Source organism: Vanellus vanellus (genome assembly GCF_965231255.1).
Source record: "Vanellus vanellus genome assembly, chromosome: Z".
In the NCBI taxonomy this organism is placed as follows: Eukaryota; Metazoa; Chordata; class Aves; order Charadriiformes; family Charadriidae; genus Vanellus; species Vanellus vanellus.
The window spans coordinates 69,281,974-69,293,954 of record NC_138908.1 but is presented as its reverse complement, the minus strand read 5'-3'; the positions used below and the strand labels follow the sequence as shown (position 1 = coordinate 69,293,954).

General features: G+C 41.7%; 1 protein-coding gene across 1 annotated transcript in view; it reads right to left on the bottom strand.

Annotated features, from left to right (window-relative positions):
* Positions 1 to 4,353: 4,353 nt before the first annotated feature.
* RAI14 (retinoic acid induced 14) overlaps positions 4,354 to 11,981 on the bottom strand; it is an 89,030-nt gene continuing 81,402 nt past the window's right edge. Inside the window, exons 13-18 of the mRNA XM_082497231.1 lie at positions 11,743 to 11,797; positions 11,275 to 11,393; positions 9,235 to 10,761; positions 8,278 to 8,427; positions 6,624 to 6,689; positions 4,354 to 6,387 (exon numbers count right to left, since the gene is read on the bottom strand). Coding sequence (XP_082353357.1) covers positions 6,310 to 6,387; positions 6,624 to 6,689; positions 8,278 to 8,427; positions 9,235 to 10,761; positions 11,275 to 11,393; positions 11,743 to 11,797 — 1,995 coding nt within the window. The 3' untranslated portion in view covers positions 4,354 to 6,309. The remainder of the gene's footprint in view (positions 6,388 to 6,623; positions 6,690 to 8,277; positions 8,428 to 9,234; positions 10,762 to 11,274; positions 11,394 to 11,742; positions 11,798 to 11,981) is intronic.

Here is an 11,981-nt window from a genome sequence, read left to right as displayed (position 1 = left end):
CACCATGACCTGCTGCGCAGCTGCTGTGCAGCCTGGCTCCTGACACCTCCTACCGTGGCAGGCTGAGGCCCCGGACCCACAGACTGCCAGAAGCCACAAGAGGCTGCCTCTGCTGTGGGACCTGCCCCGTACCGGGAGGTCTGACCACACTGCCTGAGCCAGCAACTCTTCCCTGCAGCACATGGGTCTCTGCCATGTTTAACAGCAGATTGCTTCAGCCTTGTGTCTGCCTTTTCCTCAGAGGCACTCTGGCATCAGCATGGAGAAAGCCCCAGGACATTTTGGTTGGCGCAACCCAAGTCAGAGCCTCCCTGGGGCAGGTCAGACCAGCAAAGGCTCATGCAGACACCATTGCTTCACCACCACGAGACAGCTCTCCTCCTGTGGCCCACATGGACCTCCAGCCTCTTTGCTTATCCTCCTCCCCCCAGCAGGCTGGTACTCCACGCTGCCAAAGCCCCCCAGAGAGCAGCTTTTATGGTCTAAACACAACGCACGGATAGCAACAGTAATTTATTTAGCTCTGAAACATGCAGAGCAGTGAAATCACACACCACCTACCTCCTTCCCCCAGCCAGCCTGCCATCACTCAGGAAACCTCACATAACCTGAAGTGGGCTTTAAAACAAAATTGCAGCTCCGCATAGCAATGTAGCATCTGCCAAGTGATTTCCAGCCAGCTTTTCCACCAGCTGCTTCTCCTGGGGCACTGTGCTGTGGCTCACCACAGCACGCAGCAGCGTGGCCTTCCCTTGGCTTTTGCTGTCTTGTGCTGACACGCAGGACATAGTCACTCAGTTGACCTGAGGAGTGGTGGAATGGAAACCAGCAGGCCTTTCTGCCATCACTGAGCCCCCTCCTCAGCCAGCATGGGGAAATACCAGCTTCTGACCTCCGGCCTCTATCCATGAGGCATCCAAATAAACCATCTGGCAACTGCTTCTCTTACTCTCAATCTCCTGCTCCTCTGAAAAGCCAGCCTCAGGGGAATGACACTTACTGATGCTCATATTTCTCCAGAAGTAGGACTGTGCAGGAAAAAAACACCAAAACTTACCAAATCCAGGTGCAGGAAGTCTAATGACCACTTTCCTTTTTCTGCATAGGGGATCTGTGAGCAGGAAATAGCCACAAGCCACAGTGGACACACTTTGGTTTGAAAAGGAAGAAAAGGGTGCTGCTGTCATGCTGGTGTGGAGCATGCCCAGGTATCCAGACTCATCAGAGGGTCATCCACCCTTGAGCTCAGGTATTGGCTATGTACCACTACATGTTGCTGGAGCCAGAAGATCTGTCCATCAAGGAGACATAGCACACTCCAAGAAGTTCTTGCCTGACTGTTTCTGAAATCTCCTGAATCACTTCACTGCCCATCATCTTCTCATTTAGGACAATGGGGAATGGCTTTAAACTGGAAAAGGGTAGATTTAGACCAGATATTAGGAAGAAATTTTTCGCTTTGAGGGTGGTAAGGCACTGGAACAGGTTGCCCAGAGAAGCTGTAGAAGCTCCATCCCTGGAGGTGTTCAAGGCCAGGCTGGATGGGCCTTTGAGCAACCTGGTCTAGTGGGGGTTGGAACTAGATGATCTTCAAGGTCCCTTCCATCCCAAACCATTCTGTGATTCTATGATTCTATAAGTAAATAACCACCAGACCAGTGATGGCTGGGAAGCACTTCTACTCAAATGTGGCAACAACCAACTTTGAAGGCAAAATGCAGGGCTGCCACAGGTCTGCTCCTAAAAAAGAAAAATCCTCTTATGCAACAGAGCTGGATTCTGGCCATCCACAGGAAAAACAAATGGCAATTCCAATGGGAGATACTAGGCAGCAGGCCTATTGCTTGTGACGGCACAAAAGCCATCAAAGCAGATGCAATCTTCCTTTCCAGGTGACCTCACCATGAACAGATTCTGCATACCAGTTTGTCAGCAGCCTTATCCAAAGGAAACCCAGTACTGAGTACCTTGTAGAAAATTTCTACAAGAGGCTAAAGAGCTACTTGACCCCCCAGGATGTAATCAAAAGAGGTGCAATTCCTGCCATTTATGTGTTCCGCCCTCAGATAGGAAGGTATTATTATTCTATGATTCTATGATAAAAGGCAATGGGGCTGACTGTGTAACTATCACTAAGTTTAAAGAGCTACATATCCATATATCCACATGCATATATGTGTGTGTGTATATATATCACAGAATCACAGAATTTTCAGAGTTGGAAGGGACCTCTAGAGATCATCTAGTCCAACTCCCCTGCTAAAGCAGGATTGCCCAGAGCACATTACTCAGGACTGCATCCAGGCGGGGCTTGAAAATCTCCAGGGAAGGGGACTCCACAACCTCCCTGGGCAGCCTGTGCCAGTGCTCTGGCACCCTCACCGTAAAGAAGTTTTTCCGTGTATTTGAACGGAACTTCCTGTGTTCCAACTTGTGCCCATTGCCCCTCGTCCTGTCACTGGGAACCATTGAGAAGAGCCTGGCTCCATCCTCCTTCAACCCACCCTTTAGATACTTGTACGCCATAATAAGGTCTCCCCTCAGCCTTCTCTTCTCCAGGCTAAAGAGTCCCAGCTCTCTCAGCCTTTCCTCATAAGGGAGATGCTCCAATCCCTTAATCATCTTAGTTACCCTTCGCTGGACTCGCTCCATCAGTTCCCTGTCCCTCTTGAACTGCGGAGCCCAAAATTGGACACAGTATTCCAGTTGTGGCCTCACCAGTGCAGAGTAGAGGGGAAGAATGACCTCCCTCGACCTACTGGCCACACTCTTCCCTATGCAGCCCAGGATTCCATTGGCCTTTTTGGCAACAAGGGCACATTGCTGGGCCATGGACAATTTACTGTCCACTAGGACCCCCTGATCCTTCTCCTCAGAATTACTTCCCAGCAGGTCCGCCCCTAACCTATACTGGTGCTTTACATTCTTCCTTCCCAGGTGCAGGACCTTGCACTTGCTTTTGTTGAACCTCATTAGGTTCTTCTCTGCCCAGCTCTCCAGTCTGTCCAGGTCACACTGGATGGCAGCACGGCCCTCTGGGGTGTCAGACACCCCACCCAGTTTGGTATCATCAGCAAACTTGCTGAGGATACACTCTGTCCCCTCATCCAGGTCATTAATGAATATATTAAACAAAATTGGACCAAGTATTGACCCCTGGGGGACACCACTGGTTACAGGCCTCCAACTAGACTCTGTGCCGCTGATCACAACCCTCTGAGTTCTGTCCCGCAGCCAACTCTCAATCCACCTCACTGTCACCTCATCTAGCCCATACTTCCTCAGCTTCCTAATGAGGATGTCATGGGAGACAGTGTCAAAAGCCTTGCTAAAGTCAAGGTAGATGACATCTACAACTCTCCCCTCATCCAGCCAACCATTTATAACATCATAGAAAGCTATCAGATTGGTCAAGCATGATTTACCCTTGGTAAATCCATGTTGACCACTTCCAATAACTTCCTGTTCCTCAACGTGTTTGGAGATGACATCCAGAATGAGTTGCTCCATTACCTTCCCAGGGACAGAGGTGAGACTAACCGGTCCTCCTTCTTGCCTTTTTTGAAGATTGGAGTGATGTCAGCCTTCCTCCAGTCCTCAGGCACCTCTCCTGTTCTCCATGACCGTTCAAAGACGATGGAGAGCGGTCTAGCAATAACATCTGCCAGCTCTCTCAGCACTCACGGATGCATGCCATCAGGGCCCATGGACTTGTGAATGTCCAACTTGGCCAAGTGGTCTCTGACATGGTCCTCCTCAACTGAGGGAAAATCTTCCTCTCTCCAGACCTTGCCCTTTGCCTTCAGAGTATGGGATTCATGAGGGACAGCTTTAGCAGTGAAGACCGAAGAAAAGAAGGCATTCAGTAACTCTGCCTTCTCTGTGTCTTCCACCACTAGGGCACCTGTCTCATTCACCAAATATATATATACTTTCACTGTAGTTCTGTGTGTGAAGTGATAAGTGATAGAGAACCGCAGTTTTTAAAAATTGTGGGACCTCACCCATCTGTGCTACTGCTCTAAGGTAGTTTTAAACTTATTTGGAATATATCCAGTGGGGATGGGAAACCTGTATTACCTCTAGCAGGATGCCCATGTGAGAAATGGCTCTGAACGTATCAATCAGATAGAAAACATAATCTGCAAAACTGGTTGCATGGGGTTCGGAGTGGATTCTATTCTATCTGACGGATCAAGAAAGTTAAATCACATTGCAATTTCAGGGGGGAAAACCCGGTACATCTGACAGCTACCTAAACGAGATATAGAACATATCTGCACTAAGTTAAAACTGTGTAGTGAGAATTCCCTCAATACAAAAAGTAAATGAAGGCACAAAAAAGAACAAAGATGAAAAAATCGGAAATAGTTTATTTGCTGCATAAGGAAACTTCTTGTAAATTACATATAAAGAAACTTGCTATGCTGTAGTATATAATTTTCAATATTCCACAAAGATAATTGTAATAAATATACAAACCAAAACAAAGTAGAAGACTAAATCCATCAGGCAATCTACAAAATGGTTCCTCAAGTTTTGTACTTTGCAGCATTAGCATGCTTAAAATCTTGTTGTTCATTTTGAAGTGCTGCAGCAAAATTCTTTTCACATTTCTTTGGAGCATTTTCAAAACCATCTAACTATAAAATACTGTTCAAAATTAGCATGCATTAGTTAAACCAACCAAGAAAAGTAACACCAAGGTCTAACTGATGCAAAGGTGTGATTTTTCTTTTTGCTTTTAAAATCCATTTTAGTTTTGCCAGGGTTAGGAATTATCTGATATAAGTGCACTATGAGTTCAGTCAGCATGAGGCACTGCTGACTCTTGTCATATTATGACTCTATATAAACTTCATAGATTATATAGCTCTGGATGATTTCTCTATTAGAGACATATCCACTAACAGGAATAAAACAAATACCATAGTGAAGCTGTAAGCTAGTTAGAACGGTTGTACCCTCAAGTGCAGTGTGTGCTTAGAAACACTCTTCCATAGTTTCATACTCCGTTTCATATATCAGGCATTTTTATTTGACTTTAAATTTAAAAGTGCTGATAAAGGAGTGCTGGTGCCCCTAGCTTCTAGAAATAACACGGAGAAATTTTTGACACCTTATGCTGTTCTCTGTCTATCATTTCTACATTTTTTTGAAACAGCAGGCTGAATTGCATTTTACACTTCACTGCTCTGGACCACACTGACAGACAGGTCTGTTATTCCATACAGATCTTTTACAAACTGAAAACACTTCACTATGCTTCACTACTACTGAATACTTGGGGGTATAAAAAGAAACTCTCTAAAACACGATTACCTAAAAATATTTGTTAATAAGCTTAATGCAAACATTATGTAGAAAAAATGGTTTCGTTACCAAAAAATTCATTAGAGGGCCAATAAAAATATAATGAAGAGAAGATCTTTACAAAAGTGAGGTTAGGAAGTATGAGGCATTGACATTCACTGTAAACATCCTGTGTTCACTAGAATCCCTTGTCTAAAGTATATGTTCTGGTTTTGTTCCTGAGCTTCATGGCCAACGCTTGCATAGATAGCTAAACCTAGGGTTGTTTATACAGACGTTTCTGTACAGCTTTGTACAGAACTTCAATAAACTAATGGTTTTACCTTTTGAAATAGTTTCATTCCACTACCAGGGAGTTCAAGGAAACTATGAAGCATGGTATGATTTTTGTGTACTCAGTGCATTGGATGGGTTGGGACAGCTACCTTATGGTGTGTTAATCTTAAATAATATTATACTAAAAAGTGTAGCTGTTTGATGATCTGGTTTAGCATAAATATCTACTTCCGCTCACTGCTGCAAGGCTCACTTCTGCTCTGCCAAAGACTGCATATAGCAAAATGTCAAGAACCTGATTGCTACAACTTCAAGCAACACAGTTAATCCCCAATAACAAGATGCAGCTTATAAACAGTACAGAAGACCTTACGGAGAATGTCACCTTTACACAGGCAACAAGAGTGCTTTCCTCTAGATAAACCTCCCTCTATTGGAGGAAGCTAGAAAGTACTTTCAGGGTAAACATAACATGGAGTGGCCTAAATAAAAAGTCTGAAGAACATACTTGCATCTTGGATATGAAAAGCAGGCGTGTGTTTAGTTACTGCACACGCAAATGCACATGGGAAGTGGTAGAGACAAACAAATCCACCTCACAAACAGCACAATAACACAAAAGCAGCAAATTGCCAATTTTAAATCTTACGTTAAGGCAAATCTAGATAAACAGCCATAACAGGATTAATAAAAATGGAGAGTTTTCCTTGGCTTTTTTGTTTACTTTTTCTGTGATTGGCTTTTACACATCGATAAAATTTGTTTAAGCACTTTCTGGACATCTTCATCCATTTGACCCTAGATAAGGGGAGAAAGAAGAAAATACAATTGAATTCAAGCATGTCTCTACCCTTTAAGAAGATTTAAAAACTATTTCTGAGGTATAGTAATTAGGTCAATTTCCCAAAATGAAGCAGTGTTAAACTTGTGCTTAAACAGTCATACCTTGCATAAAACATACCAAGTTCTTACTAGATCTGCAGAAGAAACAACTTTTATTAAAACACCAACACTTTGACAATACGCAACCATACCTGCACAGCATAGAGAAGATGCATCCTGTAAACTGAGACAATTTCCTGATGTTGTTTCTTAGTTTCCTAGAAAATAGTTAAGCAGAAAGTCACACAGCATTCAGAACTGTTGAATTTAGAACTCCCCAACTAGATTAAGAGAGCTCTGGGGAATTACAAACCATAGTCTTATGCATGCATGGAAAAACAGCTTAGACAGCACTGTGCCACTAAGTCATCCAAAACATAATTTGTTTGGATGCATGGCCCACAGAAATGCTGTCATTCCACCCTCCCAGTAAAAAAGCTGGTGAGATGATACCAGCTGAGCTGCAAAGATGCGGAATGAGAACACACTCTACTTCTGTGGTTATCAGCAACCAGAATTGAGAAAAGCCAACAATATTCTGACAAAGCAACCCTCAACTACAACCGAGTTGCAGTTGCAACTTCCCTGAAGTCAGTGACCCATCTGGCAGTTAATGCCTTCCAAGGGAAGAAGAGGTGCTTACAAAAGGTCTTAACCCATGAAATCCTCAGTTAATTACTATACATTCAAACAAGGAAAGCCAACCTCCTTGCCCGTGATCACAGACTGCCATATCCCAAACCCCATCTTTCCAAATAAACTTGAAGCTGTTAAGAAAGCTAGCCTACAAGAAGAAAAGAATGCTTCTGTTCTGTTTTAAATCCTACCCACTTTCCTAATGCGTTGCATATCTTTGCATGTTACACTATTTTGCTGGTCCTTAAGCAGTGGGAGATGAAGGGTCCCTTCAGACTTGGTGGACTGGGACAGGAAACAGTATGGGCCTTTACACTGACAGGATGCAGTGTTTAACTTTCTGCCTACTTATTTCTCCCCACTGCAAGGGAATTTTTCTGGCCAATATGAATATTGACTCTTCTTTCTGTCTGCTGGGGAAGGCAGGAAAGCAGACATCAGGTAAGCCATTTAGCATGTCAGGCCAGAAATTCTCCTTTCAGAGTTACTGCAGAGCTCTCAACAAAGCCCTCTGGTGGGCAGTACCTTCTTTTCACCCTCAAAAGTGAATTAAAGTGCTACTTTGGACAGGCAAGCTCTTGGAAATAGCGATTATGACTCAACCCAGCTTAGAAGACTGGGTCTTTCATTCACAAACAAATACAATTAAGAAAAATCTTAAAGCAGTTCAGAATTTCAGAGAATAAACCGTGCTCCCTACCAACAGATGGATTTGCTTGATTTGAAACTTCATGCCTCCAGTGACTACTTTCTTCCAGAAAGCGAAACTTATTTTAGCTTAAAAAACCAAAAAGACTTAAGCTGATGAATATTCTTGAGACAACACACAAATCCACTGCACACTGGCATATTTTTCATAAATCAGGGTCTTGGCAGCAGCTCTGGCCACTACATTTCACTACAAGTACAGAACTTTGTTCAACTATTGATCTAAGGAAATATATTGGGGAAAACAGCTTTCTTGAGTTAGACTGTTTCTAAAGAGCAATTTGTGATTTGCAGATTCCTAAGCGTTTCAGAGAAACAGAGAAATTATAGAATTTCTGGATGAAAATTCTTTTCCTTGTACTTATTGACTGTGCTCCATTTTAAATAAGGCATTGTGAAGAATGCTACACGTATCTTTGGAGAACTGGGAATAATAGTGGGTTTGCAAATTATCACACTTACAGTCAGTTGGTTTTGCAATTGTTTGACTTGTTGTTGTAATGCCTCCAGCTGCTGGCTTTGTCTTTTGGGGGCACTGGTTGAGTAGGAAAGCTGAGAAAGGCTGTTCAATGCTTCTTTTAATTTGCTAACTTCCTTGGACATTTCATTGATCTAGGGAGGCAAAAACCAGGTTTTCATGAAAAGCTGCAAGGCACACTGTATTCCTGTGGGTCTCATCTTGGGGTTATTTGTGACTTAAATTTAAGAAGTGCGGAAAACCAAGATGTAAATAAACTCAATGGACAGACAGAGACATCATGTAAGCAAAGGGTTACAATGCTTCTCTATCAACCCTCCTAGCACAGTCAATTCAAAATGCATTACTTGTTCTGAAACCCAGCAATATTTACAAATAAGGATTGCGTTTACCACTTTCACAAGCACTGCTGCTAAACACAAGACAGAAACATACTAAAAATAGGCCAGCTATTCACAGCTAGCAAAATACATAGCTTTTTATAAAGAAATTTGTAGTGACATATATGGTAGCTGCAGAGGAAAAAGTCAAGTCATGCTAAAGTTGTGATGACACAGTAAAATCAGAATAGTGAATTTTTGCTCCTTTCTGATCATTTATTTTCTTGTCTCTTGTGGAACCTCTTCCTGTGGTAAATCCCACTTCTTTGACTTCAGTTGCCTGAATAGTGTGAATCCAACCTAAGAAAAACTTAAAAGAGGTAAATTGAAAAGAAAGATCATGCGTATCTCCACAGGAGAAGGAAACCAACTGTAAAGTTAAACATAATGAAAACTTCTTTGACTATGATATCTGAAATTTTAGATGGGCAAATGCACTCAAAAGTTACTCTACTCTGTGACACTTCACACATCGTCATCTATCAAGTCACCCATGCACCATCCCACCTGTTTTGCAGTCTGAACTCATGTAATACCCCTGCACTGTAGTGCATCACTAACCTTTTTATCTTTATCCTCTTCTAGTTTTGATGAGTTTTCAGAATATCTTTTCATTTCAAGAAGATCTTCTTGAGCTTGATGGTACTTTTGGTGAAGACCAGTCACCTCCCGTTCCTTTGCTTCAAGCAGATTATGCATACCTTCTTTCTCTTCTTTCAAATGCAAAACTTCATTTCTCAGTTGCATAGCATCTAAGGACACATTTTCCTTCTCTTGGATTACATTCTTCAGTTTGGATGACAAAACACTAACTTCACCCTCCAGTGATGACTGGAGCTTTTCATACGTAGCCTTGGGTACCATTGCTTCATTAATTGCAGCTTTTTCTTCCAGTAATTCCTTCTGTAAGTTTCTTACTTCACTTTCCTTGTTGGTAAGCAGTCCTTTAAGCTCATTTATTTCTTCCTCCATTTCCTTTACAGTATTTCTGAGTGCATTCATCACCTGCTGGTGTTCAGTAATTGGCAAAGAGTTTTGTTTCTGAGTGTCTAACAGTTGCTTTAGTTCTTCTGCTTCATCTAACACTTTTGTGTACAGGGATTTAATTTCTGATAACTCATTCTCTGCTTTGTATTTCAAAGAATTTGTTACCTGCATCAATTTTTCATGTTCATCTCTAGGAATGTAGTCCAAAGCTATATCATCTAGGGTTTTTCTCTTCCTATAGTCTTCAAGCTCTGTTTGTGCTTCTTTGTACGACTGAGACAATTCACTAAGTTGTCTGTTGAGCTCATCTATCATTCTGTGCATCCCATCTTTCATTTCTCCAGCTTCAGTACTAGATTCTAACTGTGTCTGATTTTTCAGCTTGTCCTGTAGCCTTTTAATTTCCTCTTGCCCTTCTTTGTACCTCTCAATCAACAATGCTTTCTCTTGATTAATGTTATCAATAACTGAACAATATGAATTCTTCATTTCCTCACACTCTTCCACAGACAATTTGCTTGCCACATTCTGCTGTCTTTCTTCAAACTTTTTCTGTAGCTCTCTCACTTTCTCTTTTTGTCTTTCACTTTCCTCCAACGCCCTCTTCAATTCTTGCTTAAGCATTTCAACTTCTCCGCATGTAACCTTCAGCCTACTCAGATCAGAACTGGTTTCCTCACTTTCAGAAGAAACAAGACCCAGCTTCATTTGCCTTTGTACATTCAAAACCTCTTTCACAGCTTCCTCATACCTATTTTGAGTTTCTTGGAACTTCAGGTTAAGATCAGAACCATTTTGTGAAATGTCTGTGCTATTTAAATTATCTGCTTCTGGGACTCTAGACTGGACCTGAGCTTCTACATGCTTTCTTTTGGCTTCAGAATTCTCTAATTTCCTCTGCATATCCTTTAAGTCTTCCTGGAGGCACTTAATTTTTACTTCACTGGGGCTCGTCAACTTTTCTTGAATTTGGGTGGCATTTAATGTAGACTTCAGCTCCTGAGCCAAGAACTCATTTTGTCTATCTGCTGTTTGCTCAAACTCTGTTTGGGTTGAATGATAAGATTCTGTGGTTGAATCCACTTCTTTAGGTGTTCTTTCCTGTGCAAAAATAAACCCAAACAATTGCACAATAAAAACAAATACATTATTATATTTTTTAGAATAGAGTAAGCTAGGAAATCTTGCCACATCCTACAGAGACAGGCAATAAAAGCACCATGGAAGACAGTTTTAGAAAAATCCAAAGCCCAGCTGCTCCCATTTAGTCATCTACAGCAAGAGAAGGCAGTAAGTGCCAATCTCCTCTGAAAGTCTGGGCTGATCTCCACAAGCTAATAATCAAAGCTATGCAAATGAAAAGTCTGCTAACACAACTGTTAACAACATCTTTTAGAATGTGGTTATCATCATAAACAAAGTTATTCAGTAATTTATGGGAAAAGTGAGAAGATCAAAACACTGATTTAATCCTTTGGGGCAGAGTGTTTCCATGATTTTACCACCCATGAGCTCATTAAATTATCTTCACAGTACATCTCTTTAAAACAGCAAGCAGCTCTTTGTTCTGCTAGCAGATTAAAAGAGTATTAGAACGGCACAAAAATACACCACCTGTAATTTGTCCTGCAGCTCCTTATTGTGCAGTGTCAAAGAAGCAATTTTTGCTTGCATCAGCAGAAGAAGATCTTGCTGGTCAGCTTCAGAACTCACATCCAATAAACTATCAGCACCTTTGGAGAAACACAAAGATTCAAAAGCTTTCAAAAAGCTGAAATGCTAGCTAGTTAAGTTATTCTGACCTTTCAAATTAAACAGTTTGTTCCCATGACCACTAAGTATAGGGAGCAGGCAAACTGTTCTTAGAAACTCTTTCCCCAAAAATGTCTTAGATCACCAAATAGAAGCAGGAGGTTCTGGTGGGGAGCCACCAGTGAAATTACAAAAATTTACTCCCAATACTTATTCTGTCTCACATTCTAAGCGGAAAGGCACAGGGGATTTCTGACCAGATTTCAACATTTCATGCTACCTAAAACACCTAACCAAATATGAAAATAAGGATTTCGTGTTATTGTATACCTGTTGTGCTGTCACTCAGTCTATTATCTCGATGCAAGGAGCTGAATTCTTCCTGCTGAGACACCAAAAGAAAACACTTTCACAGAAAGCAGATGTAAAGTCAGACAGTTCACCAAAGGGAATTATATACAGTATAGATCTTGCTGGATAAAGCCTGGCAAAGTAGGCTTCTTTTATTTCTGGGGTCTTGTTTAACTGTTGCATGTGACCAGTATTTCAAAATCTGCTAAAGCTGTTCA